The 17981-nt window shown below is 37.3% G+C and overlaps 1 protein-coding gene and 1 long non-coding RNA gene across 3 annotated transcripts in view; one reads left to right on the forward strand and one right to left on the reverse strand.

The window, feature by feature from the left end:
• LOC135274896 (uncharacterized) overlaps positions 1-17455 on the forward strand; it is a 32014-nt gene extending 14559 nt beyond the window's left edge. The window contains exons 2-4 of the long non-coding RNA XR_010342627.1: positions 9652-9686; positions 10759-10917; positions 17026-17455. This is a non-coding gene — a long non-coding RNA (uncharacterized LOC135274896). The remainder of the gene's footprint in view (positions 1-9651; positions 9687-10758; positions 10918-17025) is intronic.
• EPB41L4A (erythrocyte membrane protein band 4.1 like 4A) overlaps positions 1-17981 on the reverse strand; it is a 253363-nt gene that overhangs the window by 83903 nt on the left and 151479 nt on the right. For both annotated transcript variants that reach the window (XM_012470114.3, XM_064376209.1), the window contains exon 10: positions 530-621. In XM_012470114.3, the coding sequence (XP_012325537.1) occupies positions 530-621 (92 nt within the window). The remainder of the gene's footprint in view (positions 1-529; positions 622-17981) is intronic.

A 17981-nucleotide genomic window follows, 5' to 3' on the forward strand; every position in this document is an offset into this window, starting at 1 on the left:
TAATGTCAGGAGGGCCACCAATCTCAATCCTTGGAGTTCTGCTTCTCTCTCCACTGTTTCCATGGGTGACCTCGTCCAACCACTTCTGTAAATACCTACTTAAGTGACATCATCAATTCTGGTCTTTCCAGTGAGCCTTGTGTACCCAACTGCCTTATCACATCTCTACCTAGATGGCTGATAGCCTTTTCAAATTAATTATGCACAGAATACTCCATTTCCACCAATACTACATAGGTGCTAGCAACAGCTGCATGTTTTACATAAACCTAAAAAATATTACCTTGATCCTTTCTTGTAGTATCAAAGATGTATCTGTATCTATGTGTTTAAGTGCCTATGTGCATATATACATACATGAATATATGTGTGCATATATGCATGTATTAATATAACCCAGAGAATTAGGAATTGAGAAAATTAACAAAAGGGAAACAATTCCAAATTTCTATTTGAAGATAGAAATCTTTTTATAAAAATAAATGCCATTTTCATTTATTAAGACAACAAAATTTTTGTATCAATTTACCTAAAAAATGTATGATGTTCTACACTGCACTTCCAGAGATGCTTGCAGGCAGTTTTACTTCGAGCTTCAAAAAAGAATGAGGTTTCATTGCACTAAGAGACAAAGAAAGAGAGATAATAGGAATAATGACCATAGCATTTTTCAAATAACAGCCCCCTTGAGGTAACAAAAATTCAAGCGAGAGATTATTGTTGACACATCAAGAATAATTATTTTTGGAGAGGTGCATTAAAATCACCTTCCATTAATTAATATTTGATAAATTTCATTTAAATCTTAAAGCATCTTTATTACCTACTTTTACATCGCCCCATGACTATAGGTAGTCTGGATGATGGCAGTGAAATACTATAAAATCTCCCTCATAAATGGACACTAATACAGGAAAAGCACAGATCACGTGAAAATCAACTCCCAATAAAAAGAAGATGCCCATAAATCCAGTCCTTAAGTGTATTACTTTCAGGGATGAACAAGTCACAAATAAAACAATGACTTAAGAATCTCAGAAAGAGCCACTAGGAGGAGGGACCACCCCAGCAGCATAATCTGGGAAAATTAAATAACACCTCTGATGCTGAGTTTCTCCATTCTGCATCAAGTTACTGAGTAAATCAAATTAAACAACATGACATATGTTATGTTTCATATAATAGGTGTATAATACATGTTAACTATTACTTTAATCCAGTAGTTACTTGATTCTCTATATTTAATATGTAAGAAATAAAGCAACAATGAAGGTACAAATCAGCCCTCTATATCCATAGGTTCCACATATGCAAATTTAACCAAACTTGAATCAAAAACATTCAGAAAAAAAAGAATACAAATTTAAAAAGCAATGAAGCATAACATCTATTTACATAGCATTTATATTATGTTAGATATCAAAAGTAATCTAGAGATGACTTAAAATTATATGGGTGGATGCATGTAGGTTACATGCAAATACCATGCCATTTATATAAGGAACTTGGGCATCCTCGGATTTGGGAGGAAGGTTTCCAAAACCAATACCCTGTGGATGCTGAGGAACAACTATACAAGCATACCTTGGAGATACTGTGGGTATAGTTCCAGACTACTGCAATAAAGTGAATATTGCAATCAAGTGGTTGCATGCATTTTTTTTGTTTCCTAGTGCATGTAAAAGTAGTTTACACTAAACTGTAGCTTATTAAGTATACGACAGCATTATGTCTTAAAAAACAGCATATATACCATAATTTAAAAATACTTTACTGTTGAAAAATGGTAAAAAATCATCTGAGCCTTCAGAAAGTCACAATCTTTTTGCTGGTGGAAGGTATTGCCTTAATGTTGATGGCTCCTGACTGACCAGGATGGTAGTTGCTAAAGGTTAGAGTGGCTATATCAATTTCTTAAAATGAGACAACAATGAAGTGTTCTGTGTTAATGTTCTCTTCCATTCAAGAAAGATTTCTCTGTAGCACATGATACTATTTGATAACATTTGACCCACAGTAGAACTTCTTTCAAACTTGGAGTTAATCTTCTCAAACCCTGCCACTGCTTTATCAATTAAGTTTGTGTAGCATTTTAAATTCTTTGTTGGCATTTTAACAATGTTCACAGCATCTTCACCAAGAGTAGATTCCATCTCAAGAAACCATTTTTGTTCATTCATAAGAAGCAAATCTTTATTCCTTCAAATTTTATCATGAGATTGTAGCAATTAAGTTATACCTTCAGGCTTCACTTCTAATTCTCATTTTCTTGCTATTTCTACTGCATCTGCAGTTACTTCCTTCACTGAAGTCATGGACCCCTCAAAGTCACCATGAGGGTAGAAATCAACTTCTTTCAAACTCCTGCTAATCAGAATAATTTGACCTCCTGCCATAAATCATGCATTGTCTTAAGGGCATCCAGAATGGTGAATATTTTCCAGAAGTTTTTCAATTTGCTTTGTCCAGATCCATTAGAGAAATCATTATCTATTGCATCCATGGCTTACAAAATATACTTCTTAATAACATTTGAAAGTCAAAGTTACCTCTTGATCCATGGGGTGCAGAATAGATACTGCAATAGCAGGCATGAAAACAACATTAATCTCCTTGTACATCTCCATGAGAGCTCTAGAGTGACTAGGCGCATTGTTGATGAATGGTAATATTTTGAAAGGAATCTTTTTTTCTGAGCAGTAGATATCAGCATTGGGCTTAATATATTCACTAAGCTGGCCAGGTGCTGCAGCTCACGCCTGTAATCCCAGCACTTCAGGAGGCTGAGGTGGGCAGATTACATGAGGTCAGGAGTTCGAGGCCAGTCTGGCCAATACAGAGAAACCTCGTCTCTACTAAAAATGCAAAAATTAGCTGGGTATGGTGGCATGTGCCTATAATCTCAGCTACTCAGGAGGCTCAGACAGGAGAATGGTTGAACCCAGGAGGCAAAGGTTGCAGTGAGCCAAGATCGTGCCACTGCACTCCAGCGTGGGTGACAAGAGTGAGACTCTGTCTTAAAATATATAAACATATATAATATGTACATTATATATATATATACATATTCACTAAGCCATGCTGTAAACATATATGCTGTCATCCAGGCTTCGTTGTTCTATTTGTAGAGTACAGAGTACAGTTAGCATCATTTGTATGGACCCCAGAATTTTCTGAATGGTAAATAAATATTGGCTTCAATTTAAAGTCACCCGCAGCAGTAGCACCTAACAAGACAGTCAACCTGTCCTTGGAAGTTTTAATGCAGGCATTGACTTCTCCTTATAGCTATGAAAGTCCTAGATAAGATCTCCTTCCAATGAAGAAGGCTGTTTGTTCTCCACTGAAAATCTGTTGTTTAGTGTAGCCACTTTCATCAATAATCTTAGCTGGATCTTCTAGAATACTTGCTGCACCTTCTAAATCAGCACTTGCTGCTTCACCTCGTACTTTTTATGTTACAGAGATGACTACTGTCCTTTAACCTCATGAACCAACCTCTGCTAGCTTCCTACTTTTATTCTGCAGTTTCCCTATCTCGCTCAGACTTCACAGAATTGAAGACAGTTGGAGCCTTGCTCTGGATTAGAGGCTTTGGTTTAAAGAAATGCTGCAGCTTGTTGGATCTTCTATCCAGACCACTCAAACTTTCTACCTATCAGCAATAAGACCGTTTTGTTTATTATTTTTGTGTTCACTGGAGTAGCTCTCCAAATTTCCTGCAAGAATTTTTTCTTTGCATTTTTAACTTGGCTAACTGGCCCAAGAGGCCTAGCTTTTAGCCTGAGCCTTCAAGATGACTTCCTCACTAAGCTTAATCATTTCAAGCATTTGATTTCAAATCCCAGATGCACAACTATTCCTTTTAGTTGAACACTTAGAGGTTATTGTAGGGTTATTAACTGACCTAATTTCTATATTGTTGGGTCTTGTAAAACAGGGAGGCCTAAGGAGAAGGAGAGAGACATGGAATGGCCAGTCTGTGAAGCAGTCAGAACACACGTATCATTTATCAATAAGTTCACTATCTTACACAGATACAGTCTGTGGCACCCCAAATCAATTACAATAGTAACATCAGAGATCAATGAAAAGCAGCCCCAAATCATTTTCTCACAAAGAGCAGCCTGCAAGCTAGGAGTTTGCACAGGTGAATGCCGGCAGGAACTAAGGACTAGACTTTTTCAAAATGGCTGCTCCATCTTTCCTTCTCTGCCGGTCACATATACTATAAAGGAGCAGACAAGATGGCACAGATCAACTGCAAAGCCCATTTGCATAAGAAGATTAGAGTGGAGTGACCAGCCTTCCCCATACACTATGTAGACGTTATACCTTATGGAACCAATCTGTGAGCCCAGTGTAAATCAGACACCACCTTCTCCAGCCTGCCTGTAAAATCTGCTGTGGTCCATGGTTCATCAAAGATCACTGATCACAGATACTGAAGCGGCTACACTGTCTGGGGTATATATCCTGGGGTTCAGTGTCATGCACTGAGAAATAATTCAGGACATGGACACATGTGGGTGAGTTAAGGGGTGGAAAGTGTAATAGACAGAAGAAAGGAGAAAGGAGAGCAGCTACCTGAGAAAGAGAGAGAGACACATCCAAAAAAGCAGGGAGGCCATGGACTACAGCAGATTTTACAGGCAGGCTGGAGAAGGTGGCGTCTGATTTACACTGGGCTCACAGATTGGTTCCATCAGGTATAATGTCTACATAGAGTATGGGGAAGGCTGGTCACCCCACCCTAATCTTCTTATGCAAATGGGCTTTGCAGTTGATCTGTGCCATCTTGTCTGCTCCTTTGTAGTACATGTGGCTGGCAGAGAAGGGAAGATGGAGCAGCCATTTTGAAAATGTCTAGTCCTTAGTTCCTGCCGACACTTACCTGTGCAAGCTCCTAGCTTGCAGGCTGCTCTTTGTGAGAAAATGATTTGGGGCTGCTTCTCATTAAAAAGAAAAGCCGTACCAAGGACTCCCATGCCCTTGCTATCTGCCTAAGTAATTTCTTCTTAACTCCTATATCACTATCACATATACAATAATAATGAAAAAGTTTGAAATACTATTGCAAGAATTACCAAAATATGACACAGTGACATGAAGTGAGCATATGCTGTTGGAAAAATGCCGCCAATAGATTGTTTGACAAGGTTGCCACAAATCTTCAATTTGTTAAAAATAATAATAATAATAATACAGTATCTGCAAAGCACAATAAAGTAAAGTGCAATAAAATAAGATCTGCCTATAATTCTAATTTTGCAGAAAATACTATTTATATTTTAAGTAACTGAATAGAAAATTAAGCAAAACACAATATAAGTGCTAACATAATAAACCACAAGCTCTGTGAAGTTATATACTTGCTAATTTAGTTTCAAAGCTACAAACCAAACTCAAGTCTCAAATGCAGCAAATGCCTCTGAAATGAGGTTTCTATGGACTCATAAACCACAAAACGATCAGGGCAAAAGAATAATTGAAATTATTTGTCTCCTACTTTTAATAAGGACAGAACATTTATATGTGTAAAATTTCTCCCAAGTCCAACTTCAATGATGCTGCCCAACTTAAAAGCTGATTTGTAAGATGAAGAGATGTGATGGAAACAAAGCCAACATACGCACATTACAGCAAGGATAGCTGTAATTCCAAAACCTTGTCTGGTGGAGGAAGAAAGTTAGAATCATTTTCAGGTTGCTGGCTTGGGAGCTACTAAAATATAGCAAGTGGAGAAAATAGGCATTTGAATGACAAGGGAATAGACAGTAAGTTCCAGTTGAGGTATTCTGATTTCAAGGTCCCCATGGGACACCCAGTGGGCCAATATGGATGCAGGTGCACAGAGCCAGAGAGAGGCCACATCTCCTCACACAGGTGATCTTTCTGAGTGAGCAAGACTGCTCAGGGAGAGTGCACAGAATGGATGAAGGTGGAATCACTGCAAAGTCACTCCTGAAAGTGGAGTGAGAGAGGTCCAAATAAACCAGGAAACAGTGTCAGAGAGGCTGGAAAGAGAGAGTACAACTCTCAAGTGACCCAGAAAGGTCAAATCAAGTTTGAAAGGAGACTGCATTTCACAGTAAGAAATCTTCTGAGGCCTTTGTGAAAGGAATGGGGTTATACAATTAGAGATGAAGAAGAAAAGTCAATAAATTCACAAAGTGTTTTCCTTAACAGAAAAAGAAACTGGTGGCAGAGGATGGAGGGTTGGGAAAGGGGACGCACAGGAAATCATAGAAGTTCCTCAGGGCAGGGAGGAAAAGCCCAGGCTTTTGTCAGAAAACAGGAGCCCTTAGAGAGAAAATTAGTTTTTATTTTACCTTTCTTTATTTAAATATTCAGTCATGCGTTGTATAAGCACACTTTGGTCAATGATGGATCGCATATACAACAGTGATTCCTTAAGATTACAAAACACATTTTAACTGTGCCTTTTCTGTGTTTAAATATGTTTACATACACAAATACTTACCACAGTGTTCCACTTGCTTTGGTATTCAGTACAGTAACATGCTGTACAGGTTGGCAGCCTAGGAGCAACAGGCTATACTGTATAGCCTAGGTATTGTGAAAGGAAATTAAATTTGGAGACCCCAAACTCATTTAGCCAAAGAGAAAATTCAAGCTGGGGACTGGGTCACGTAAACCTGCCTCTCCCTTTTGGTTCCTAAATAAGATTGCTACAAGATGAAAAGCTACATATCTCCCTCATATTTTTCCCACAAGGAAATTCCTAGTGACCTGTTAAAACTTTACCACGGCAATGCAAATTGACAGCTTATCTTTACAGGTACAGTCACCCCTGATTGTATCTGACTGTTCCCTTACCCCATTTTGTCTATGTTATCTGATGTAAAATGCAGATTCTCCATATTTTTCCTCTGCCCCTTTTGTCATCCTATGTTAAAAAAAAAAAAAAAATGTAGATTCAATGAGCCAGACAAAGGCATGAATGACTACTTTTCCCTACCTCTGCTCTTACACGAAAACTTTGTGCTTGTCAACATCCCACCCTTTACCCTTTAAATTTGGAGCCCTCAAAATCACCTTCAGAGAAAGGCACAGACCTGTCTCCCTGGTGTGTCCTTGACTTTGGCAAATAAATCTCCTAAAATGATTGAGGCTTGTCTCATTATTTTCCTGATCAACAGTATGTAGTAGGCTAGACCAGCTAGGTTTGTGTAAAAATATTCTATGATGTACACACCATGACAAAATTGCCTAATGACTGTTTCTCAGAATATATCCCTGTCATTGACACATGACTTTATAACATGTACACAGCAAAAATGCCAAAGTTATCAAAGTGGGTATACAATGACAACTCAATCTCCCTCCCAACTCTATCCTGAATTCCCTTCCCCAGAGGCAATCACCACTGTAAGGGATGAGTGTTTTTAAGGGCACTGATTAACCTAAAATAGAATGTACAAGTTATTCTTTTAAAAGTAAGTCTGCTTACGACTGTATCCTATCAAGACAAATTGTTAAGATAAAGAGAAGACTTAGACAGGCTGCCCCTGCTCACCTCCCACCCCACTACCTCCTTCCTCAGTACGTGGACCCTCTCTTCACCATGTCTTTCAACAATGGAAGTACTGCGTGTGGCGGACATACTGAGAATTACCACCTACTAGAAATGATGATTGAGAATGACTTCTCTGTGACATAGACATTTTTACATATTTAGCCAAAGCATCCAAAACAAGGTATAATTTAAGTACTTAAATAAAAATATCAAAATTTATTTAATTACATACTTCCCAAGACTTCCAAAAGTAAAAGAGAAACAAAGTATTCCATTTTAAAATAAAACATAAGTCTCCTCTAAATCTCAAACTTTTCTTATTCTGGTTTTCAGCTTTATTCTTCAGGTAGATGACTATATCCTTTTACTTTTCAAATAGAGACCTGGTCAAAGGATACTTAATGTTTAATAATTTTTTTTAAAAAACTACCATCACTTAAAGGATAAGAGATATTTCAAATCCAACCAAAATTGGGTTTTTCTCAAGTTTCCTTGGATACAAATATATTAAAGGATCAAAAGCACCTCCCCACTGGCCTCCTAATTATTTCTGCCAAGTACAAATGATAAGTATGAACTCACTCTCCACTTAGAGTGAGCTTTAGGACAAGCTGCCTGTTTTTTAATCCTGTTATTGGCAGAATGATCCAAATACTAAAAAGAGGGTTAACATAATGGAAACAGGAGCCAGGTATTCTGAATAAATTCTGTGTACTTTTGCCATGTACAGTAACTGCTGGCAAGAATTCCACTGCATGGCATTTCAAATATCACTTTCCACCACTCTCTCACTTACCAAACCTTTTCCAGATAAACATGGCCAATTAGCACATTTCCACTCATTCACACAAAGATAAACAGCTGCGTAATTAAAGAAGTTCATTCCAATCTCCTGCTGAAATACTTTATACAAGAATCCAATGCTTGCTTTTTGTAAAATTTCTCAAACACCTTTATAGCTTTGGTCATTTCATACCAAAGCAAAGCTATTCTCTGAATCTATTTCTTTTTAACTCAAAAATGAATCAAGCTTAAGTCACTTGTAAGTCCAATATCACATGGATATTACTGCCCCATGTGTCTCTAGGTAAACCTGACTTAGACCCCCAATTCCATCATTTATAGGAATTCAGGATCTATATTATATCAGCAAATCCCCAACCTAACTCCCTCTGGTCTTCCCAGTTTCTTTTCCCATTTTGGCTGGCTATGTCTCTCTTAGCAAGCTTAAAGAAAGAAATCTACTTTTGCCTAACTTCTTCTAAGGGTACTGAGATTACTGACAGGATCACTGAAGGGCTCACGTTGCCAGTGGCACACCCACTTATTCTGCCTGGGCCTAGTCCCATTTCACTGCCTCTACCAAGCCTACATTCTTGAAACAAGAATGCAATCCTGCACTCTCACAGTTTCCTTCCTGTTTTTGTTTTGGGAAACAGCCACAACTGGACAGTCTGCCTTCCCCAGGCTCCCTAAAATTATGGGTGTATGAATACCTTTCTCAATCCCATTATATACCTGGCTCACATCCAAGATCACATTAGAAGTAACCCAAGATACACAGTGTACATCATCATGAAGAGCAAAAGAGATAAGTACTTTTAAAAATAGTAAAATGCAATCATTATATTAATACCTGAAGGTCTACAACAGAGAGGTTTCCTACTGACATTCCATAGAGGTGGGAGAGAGGCTAAAAAGAAGTGTGAAGATCACAAGTGTAAATAAAGTACTATGAGATTTTTGCTTTTTTCTATCCAATCCACACGAGATTTACATTAACACAGCAATCATTAACTTACTTTAGGTTCCAGGGAGAAAAACAAAAATAGTCAGATGGCTGGTAGCAAATGACTAAAATAACTTTCTTCTTAAGTACTGATCATGCAAATGAAGGCAAGTAGTCGAAGTGAAAACTGTATTCTCCAACTGGAAATAGATACCAAAGAAAGCTTACAAAATTTTAAGTCTTTTGAAAAATTTTATCTTTCTAAATGGTGAAACTGAATGACTGCAGTTTTAAAAATTAAACTATATTGGTATACATGGTATCCTGGGCACAATGTTTGATTTAATGGCTTTCCTCATATTTTTCATGCTCTTTTTGCTAGGCATCCTAAGTTCAAACCTGACTAATGAATTCAGGGTGAGTCCTGCAACAAAATTCACCAATTTTGTCATTACTTGGAAAAGGAAGTCAGAAATTTTAAGACACTGAATAAAACATGATCTTATTCATTCAAGCTTTACACAATGCTCCCCAAAAAGTGTTTCTTATAACACAAGGGTCTTGTGATATTGGCACAGAAGGGCTCTTTGCTCAGGTAAGTATGGGAAACACTGGGCTGAACACTCAGACCTTTAATTTGAACCAGGAACCTCCAAGAGCTGGTTAAGTTGTGGGTTGTTCTCCTAATTTATTTGAGCAAAGAACTTTCTTTCAGGGAAGTATAAGGTAAGTACTCCAGCTTAAAATATATTGCACTATACATAAACACCCCTCTACACACATATACACACATTTAAAAAATTTGAAATACATGTAATATGGTTTTAATTGAAAAATTACTGTGCATTTCAGCACAGCATTTGAAGAATAAAATTAATTTCCATTTCTGCATGTATATTTCACATATTTGCTGTTTTGTAAGAATAAAAACAGCAAAATATTCTAATACTTTTGTCAGCTATGTGGGTTATATTTCAAAATATATGCTGAATGTGAAAACCATCTTACCCATTTTACAGATGAATACATTGATTGCTTGATCAATAATTATATATAACTCCAGCTCATAGAAGCATAAGGATTAGAATTGAATAGGATGTGTCAGATTACACTGTTTCTCCTCTTTCCTCCAAAAATTCCAAAAGAGAGAATATGAGCCAGAACATAGAAAATATTTACGTCATATTTCAGTAAACTTTGAAAACTATCCTGTTGAGTTCATTCTTCTTCTTATTTGGAGGAATTCACAGATACACACATAGAAGTCCAAATGGATTTTTCTGTGATAGTTTTTATCCTACCTTCTCCTCATCTGTTTTGTAGTATTCCTAAAAAGTCAACATTTCTCATATACTTGGAGACTGATTTAATTTTTGTTTTAATAACTTTTATTCCCAATCTTAGTGTTTTTAAGTCTAATAAACATTATTAATCTTATTAAAATGAAGGTATATCTAGTAAGATCTACTGATACTCAAATTTTTTATAGGAGAATTTTTATTACTTCTAAACAAGTGGCCCATGTGTTTTAATTATGACAAAGTCAGCAAAACACACCAGCAAGGGAAGCAAAGGAAAAGCCATGGGCTTGAGAGACCTGGGCTTCCCTTCCTGCCATAGCATAAGCTATTCAGTGGCCAAGAATAAGGTGATCCCCTGGTCCTTCCCTGTGCAAGACTGCAATAGCTCTAAGTGGCACAAGGTAAAGGCAGTTCCAACACACAGACATGGACTGGGTGCCCGTTACATGTCCAACTTTGCATTGAGTGCTTGCAACCTCACAGCAGCTTCATAAGAGATATTATCATCCTCACTTTACAGATAATGAAACGTAGGTTAAATGTTGCTCAGTGAACTGCCCGTAGTTAGTGAGCAAGAGACTTGGACTTAAAACATTTATTTGATCACGTCTAACGGTCCATCACTAAATCTGAAAGACTCCAAACCCAACTGTCATGTGGCGTCAGAACCCAATTATTACTAACAGACACACTTAAGAATAGTTGGGGAAAATATTAAATCTATAGTTCCAGGACTCCTATACATTGTAGTTGGAGACACAAAATGGTACAACTATGAGTGAAGTGGGGGCATATGGCAATAACAAACAAAACTATATAAGCATTCACTCTGTGACCGAGCAATCCCATTACTGGGACTTTAACCCACAGACATCCCTCCAAAAACACGTATGCACAAAATCACTGAATGAAGAAAAATGTGTAACTGTAAAACACTGAAAACTTTTCCAAATATTCAAGTATAAGACATTGGTTGAATAAATTATGGTACATACATTCAACAGAGGGCTATGTACAAAGGAATGAGAAAGCTCTCAACAAACTAATATAGAAAGATTTCTAGGAGTTATTACTAAATGGGGGAAAAAAAACCAATACAGTACAAAAGCCAATACAGTATGCTACCTTTTAGGAAAGAAAGAATGAAAATAAGAAGGAAAATAAAATGCTTATCTTTACAAAAAGAAACACAGGGAGGATGAACTAGAGAACACTAACATTGGTTACCTACAAGGAAGCATGGCAGAACAAGATGGAAGGAATGTGGGAGTTGGTGATGATTCTGTGAGTTTTTGAGTACTTTTGGTTTTTAAAGCAAGTTAACCTTCTACATATTAAAAATACATAATTAAAGAATGTGAAGGAGAGGGAGCTAAAACTGAAAACAACCTGAAACAATAAACCTAAGTAGATTTCAAATGAATACATAAGCACAGGAACGAAGAAGGAAGACCTGAATGATGAGAAGGAGGGAAGAAAGGAGGACCAATCCAAGTAAATTTTGAACACAGTATTTGACTCTTAGGCCCTCTGTCTTGGTGAACTGGTACATGTGTATGAAAGAACAGCAAATAATTGTCCATTTTAGTGGGCTGACCAAAGCAATTCTGAAACTACATGATATGTATTATAGAACTGAGAAAATGAGTAAATGTGTGGCTTTTGTTGGAAGCCAAAATTCTCATGGACAAAGAAAGGACATACAAATATAAAATAAGGGAGGGTAACGAAGAACCCTGTGGGACAGGAACTGGAGGTATGCTGTGAACTCATGATTTCTAAGTCTATGTATCAATATGTGTATGCTTATGTGTACATGTATTTCTATTTGTATATATGTGTATTAGGATCTATGTGTGTGGTATACAGGTATATATTCCCTAGCTCTTCCCTGAAAAGGCCAAGAAGCAAAGTCACCCTAGTACTAATGACCACACCTAGCACCCAGATCTAGACCATTTCCCAGTAAAAGGAACCAGAACTCCTTGGAAAAATGGCTGCCATCAGGGTGGGGCAGAGTTGATACAACATACATCTGAATATACGACACTAAAAAAAGAAGATATTAGCCCCCAAATGATAGGGGCAGATCCAAAAGGCAGAGGAGTCAGATCAAAGGGGATCTCATTGGCCAAATCTGAACAGCAAAATAGTTAGGTACCTACACAAACTAATGCAAGAACATAAAACCAAATACCAGGTTTTCTCACTTATAAGTGAGAACTAAACATTGAATACACATGAACACGAAGATGGAAATAACAGACACTGGGGACTACTGAATCAGGGAGGCATGTGCTGAAGAACCACCTATTGGGTACTATGCTCACTTCCTGGGTGATGGGATCATTAGCACCCCAAGCTTCAATGTCACACAATATGCCCATGTAACAAAACTGCACATGGACCCTTTAATCTATAATAAATGTTGAAAGTAGTAAAAATAAAAAGGTATAGTAAAGTATTTTAAACCACTGGAAAAAACAGGAGCTAATAAGTACTGACAATAGATAAAAGGGAGAGAAGGCAGGGCTCTTGCTTCAGTAGAATGCTGAGGGCTGACTCTTAAATGTAGAGGGAGTAGAAAGCTAGAAAAATCAGCATTTTGCAAGCATCTTAGTTGAAGATTGGATCAGGCAAGAATCCTCTATGAAAGCCAAATTTACAGAGAATTTTAAAGAGGAACTGGGAATCTGCATTGATTTAAAGCATTTTCCCACAGACTACTGACTAGTTGCGAGAGAGAAGCAGGAATCATACAGCAGAGAAATCAGGCAACACTGTGATGAGTGACCAAACTTAAGAGCCAATGAGGGACAGGTGGTCACCACGTGCTCCCAGATGGGACACCTGAGAAGGACACTATTTCACCAATGCAGCTGTACAGCTAGGAGCGTATAACCTTAGTCTAATCACAAAGAAACAGCTGAAAAACATGAAATAAGAAACTCTGTTTTAAAACAGTGGGGTATAACTCTATTCTTTTAAAATGTCAATGTTATAAAAGATAACAAAATGCTATGAAAGTGTTCCAGATTAAAGGAAGTTATCTAAATTCTATACTGTAGGGGGGAAATGCTGAAAAGGACATTATTAGGTCAACCAACAAAACGGGAATATGGAAGCTAGATGGTAAACATATTATATCATTATTAATTTATTAAGTCGTTAACCATACCGTGGTTACATCAGAATATCCCTCTTCTTAGGAAATATACACGTATATATTTATAGTCTATAACATTTGTAACTTACTCACAAGCTGTTCTAAAAAGAATCACCTGTGTGTGTAAGGAGAGAAAGAAAGCGCAAATAACAAAGGAAGTCAAGTAAAATGTTAATCATAAGTGACTCTAGGTAACAGTAAATGAGTATGTTCTTTGTAGTATTTTATTTTTTGCAACTTTTTTTATAAATTTGTAATTATTTGCAAATAATACTTTTTAATATCTATAGAACCATTTAAAATGTGAAAGGAACCCCCATGTAAGTGAGACCTCTTGCACTTGCTGACAAACAGTGGTGACTCCTGGCTATCATCGCTTCCCGTGTACTCTCCTTACAGCAAACTCAAGAATTCTGCCAAATGGATCTCATTACTTTCAGCCAGAGTTGCCAGGAAACTTTTGGTTCTACATCCTGTCATACGGGGTAACTTTAGCTGAGGTTAGTTTCCTGAAGTATTATATATAAAAGCAAGCACAGCATCATTTATTCATTCTTTCATTTATTTCACAAGTGTGCTTACTACATGCCAAATTCTGGGCCAAGTCCTGTATTAGGAATTACATCCTCCTCTTGTCGCAAAAATCAAGAAATTCCAGTATGATCCTAAATTCCCATTTTCCACAAAAACATTGAATCTGCTTCCAATCAGAAACAATTTTACCTCCTAAATGCTTCCCACATCTGCCCACTTCTCTCCATCTTTGCAGTGAGTCCTCGCATGTCCCGGTGATCATATCTCCTATCCTGTCTGCCTCTGTGTTTACATCTGTGAAGTGTTCCACTCTGCAGCCAAAGAGTGCTTTCTGAAATGCACATCTGATCATGGAGGGTAAAGCTCAGAGTTAATGTCACACCCAATCTCCCCCAAGTCCTCAATCCATTCTCAAGTGTTGAGTCTGAGCTCAAACCCACAGGTAAGAGAGGCCCTCCCCTGAAAAGGGTCAGGCTGAATGAGCTGGTACACTGGAACCACCCCATCTTCTTTAGGTCTTGTATCCCACATCTCCAGAGGGAATGGGCAGACATGGAAACCCAATCCTCACTCTCTTACTAAACGACTGGACCAATTCTCATGATGCTCCTTATCTCTGTGTATCTCAGTCACCCCCAAATAATGCTCACTCAGCACATCTCCTCGCCTATCTCTTTTTTCAGCACTACCCATATCTCCTGAAACCCTTGCTTTGTCCCCTCTAGAATACTTGGTCTCTCATCTGCAAACCCCCTCGCTCCTCAATCTGTTCCTTTATATGTCTTTCACCCTCCTACACTAGGAGATACCTGGCTCTCCCTGAAGACCCTGCTTCTGTTGCAGTCCTCAAGAGATGGATGTGTCTTCTGTCTCCACTGTTCTCACATCTGTGAGCCTAAAAGTGGGGGAGGATCCTCCTTGCTCCACAGTGCTGCTTTCAGACCATTCTCTTTCCTTCCTCCTAAAACTCCCAGCTTTGGATCTTATCAGTTTATGAGATTCTGCAATCTTTCATGGTGGCTGTCATCCTTAAAGTCATCCTCCTCATATCCTGATGCTGGCATAGTCCCTGCCAGCTATATTCCCATTTATTTCCCTTGTACCAAAACTCCTCAAAAGAGTTGTCCATACTCACCATCTCCAATTCTTATTTTCCTGTTACTGTTACCTCTCTTATGGGTTTTTCTTAATGAGTATTCATCAATTTATTTGTTCATTCTCCTGTTAATGGAATTCTGAGTTAATTTCTCTCATTTTTACATAAGTGCTGCACAGAACATGTCTCTAGGATATATATACTGAAGAGGGGAACTGCTGGGTTGAAGCTCACTCTTCCGATCCACTGAAACTCATCTTGTCAGTGGTCTTCTACATTCCTAAATTCACTGGCCCATTCTCAGCCCTTACCCTATCTGACATATCAGCATCATATGACACACGCTTTATACATCACATGTTTAATACATGACACATGCTTAATACATGCTTAATACTTGGCATTCAGGATAATTAATGTTCCTTCTACCTCACTGGCTGATTCTTTTCAGCCTCCTTTGCTGGTTCTCTCTCTTCTTTTCTCATTTATACTCATTCTCCTAGTGATTTCAGATAGTCTCATGGCTTCAAAAACTAGTAGATGCCAATGATTCTCAAATTTATATATTTTGCTCAGACTTTGGTACTGAACGCCAGGTTCACATCGCTCACTTCCTATTTAGTATCTCCACTTAGATGTCTAAAAGACATCTCAAATTAAGAATGTTCAAAAGGGACTCCTGATCTTCCTCAAGTCTGCTCTATCCATAGCCTTCCCCACCTCACCTGATGGTAGCTCTATCCTTCCTGCTTTTCAGGCCAAACTCGTTTAAATTACTAGGACTCCTCTCTGTAATATCTGCCCACATTCAAGAAACCCTGGTGGCAAAATCCATAATCCAACAGCGTCTCTGCACTTTGACTGTTGTCACCTTGATCCACTGAGATAGAGACACTATCATCTCTTGCCTGGATTTTGAAATATGCACAAGTTGTTGAATGAGTAAACAAGCAACAGTCTTAGTTCCCAAGTTATTCAAAATCAACCATTTGATAATAAACTTAAAAAAAAATTCAACACCTACTAAAAAACACGTATTCCTAAAACCAAAAACACATAGTGATAAAACTGTAGTTATATTTTCATTAAAACAGAAAGCCAATCAAGGATGCCTTATACTGTCATATCACTTAGTACTCTTCTAGAAGTTCGGACTAACACTATAAAATATGAAACATAAATAATAGAACTGGAGGAACAAATTATTTTCATTTGCAAGTGATATACCTATAAAAATTTATGAGAATCAAATTAAGAACTGTTGGCTGGAATACAACAAGAATTCAGCAAAACAACTAGTTCTGAGATAAACAAAATTCCATGGCTTTCACTTCTCCTAGCAAAAACCAGTTAGAAGAGAAAATAGAAAGAAAAGATTGCATCTATAACAGCAAGAAAAAAAGTAAAATGCATAAAAAGAAAACATCAAACACCATGCCAAAACATATGAATAAATTTAACAGAAAAGGAAAAATTCTCATGATACAATATAAAATACAAAGGCATGTAAAAAACCACACAGGGGATAATCTACATGTATGTATAAATACCTATATTATACATTCACACTGATAGGGTGAAATCTAGAAGCAACTGTCTCAAAATATTAATACCTCTGAGTTTTAGGATAAAGAGTACTTTTAATTTTATTCTTTGCAGGGTATTTTCTAGATTTTCTAAAGTGAATGTGTAAAGTCTTTATACTAAAAGTTTAGTTGTTTGTAAAATATTATGTAAACAACAGTACTTATTTTGAAGTTTAATGCATGAAAGTGTCTCTGAATTTGGCCTAAATGCACTGACAGTATAAGCAAACCAACAGAATAAGCATTTCAACCATTCTTCATGATGAATGTGATTACTGTTCCAAGTGATGGGTTTTAAGGGGCTTTTTAATTCAATTTGTGATTACAGTTAGGCCTCCATAATAATCAACTTAATTTACCATTATGTAAATCACTGCCTAACAGAGGGGTACCCTGGTGGAGAAAGAGAAAAGACCCACAAGCAAGAATGCTCAGGGAATAGAATGCTTTGACTGAATTAATGTGATATTTAATACCAATTAAAAAAACTCCCTTTAATTCAAGCCTCTGAGTTAAGCAACCTGCTTTGCCACCTTATTAAAGATCACTGACACTGTGCTTAATGACCTAGAAGTGTGCAGTACCTTGGGCCTCCCCAGACATCCATTTCATCTCAAAGCTGAGGAAGGAATGAGGTGGGGGTGGCAGACACCTGAGCCAAGTACACAGGAAACAGGGATATTCAATGGAGACTGCCATTTGAAAAATAACATGATGATATCAATTTTGTTGCTGTTGTTTTTGTCTAATCATGAAGAAAGAAGTTGAAAGTGCGTGCAGGTTAGCTGTGACTTTACCAAATATTTATCCTGAGACAGTGGTAGACATATATTTTAAGGCACTGTAATAATAACATAAAAGTCATTCACCAAAGACCTCACTCACAAAAATAACTTACAAGGGAAAGAATACTTTAAATAATAGTACTGTTTCCATAAAGGTCTTTTGATATCATATTCTGCTAAAAATAACTGGAAATATTATTTTCAAACATATTTATCAGACCTTATTCCTTGCATTATTAATATT

This window comes from Aotus nancymaae, unplaced genomic scaffold (genome assembly GCF_030222135.1).
Source record: "Aotus nancymaae isolate 86718 unplaced genomic scaffold, 86718_ANA_hifiasm-v0.15.2.pri h1tg000014l, whole genome shotgun sequence".
Taxonomy (NCBI): Eukaryota; Metazoa; Chordata; class Mammalia; order Primates; family Aotidae; genus Aotus; species Aotus nancymaae.